The 547-nt window shown below is 31.6% G+C and overlaps 1 protein-coding gene across 2 annotated transcripts in view; it reads right to left on the bottom strand.

Moving 5' to 3' along the window:
• Positions 1-165, bottom strand: part of GLRX2 (glutaredoxin 2) — a 4,241-nt gene extending 4,076 nt beyond the window's left edge. Inside the window, exon 1 of one of the 2 annotated variants that reach the window (XM_012665138.1) lies at positions 101-165. In XM_012665138.1, coding sequence (XP_012520592.1) covers positions 101-163 — 63 coding nt within the window. In that variant the 5' untranslated portion in view covers positions 164-165. The remainder of the gene's footprint in view (positions 1-100) is intronic. The other variant, XM_012665139.1, reaches the window with a different exon arrangement.
• Between the last annotated feature and the right edge of the window lie 382 nt (positions 166-547).

Raw genomic sequence — 547 nt, 5'->3', positions numbered from 1 at the left:
TAAATTATAGTAAGTCTTGATATTGAATAAACAAAGTAAATACGTAAAATAATTCTTTTTCCACAAGGAAAGCTTTTCCCACATCTCCCATATCACTCACTTGGATCTGGTTCATGGGAGCAGTTGCTGACTTCGCCAAAGATGAAGATACGCTGCTCCCCATCCTAAATGGAATTAAAAAGGTCGACAGAGTTTAGTAAGCATTGAAGGTAATTTATCATGAGTTCTATTTGAAGAAAATCTTATATACAAATATATCTAAACTTACAAAATAAAAAAAAAATTTACTTATTATTAGTACAAAAGTTTACAAAGCATTCGTTTACTAAAACCAAAAGGGCCTACGCGCTTATCTAACTAGCTTTCCAATGCCCTAAATTATTTAATAAGATCGTATTTACTGTGTTTAAAGCCCATCACATCTTCATTTATGACCATGGAATTTCAAATATTCTGTCCTACTTATTGGCCATATGACCTGACCATTGGTTAAAAAATATAGTTTCCATTTTCCTATTAAAACTTGACGAAACTCCATGAACATTCT

This window comes from Propithecus coquereli, unplaced genomic scaffold (genome assembly GCF_000956105.1).
Source record: "Propithecus coquereli isolate 6110/MARCELLA unplaced genomic scaffold, Pcoq_1.0 Scaffold97, whole genome shotgun sequence".
Lineage (NCBI taxonomy): Eukaryota > Metazoa > Chordata > Mammalia > Primates > Indriidae > Propithecus > Propithecus coquereli.
The sequence above is the reverse complement of the archived record's forward strand: the minus strand, read 5'-3'. Positions and strand labels throughout refer to the sequence as shown.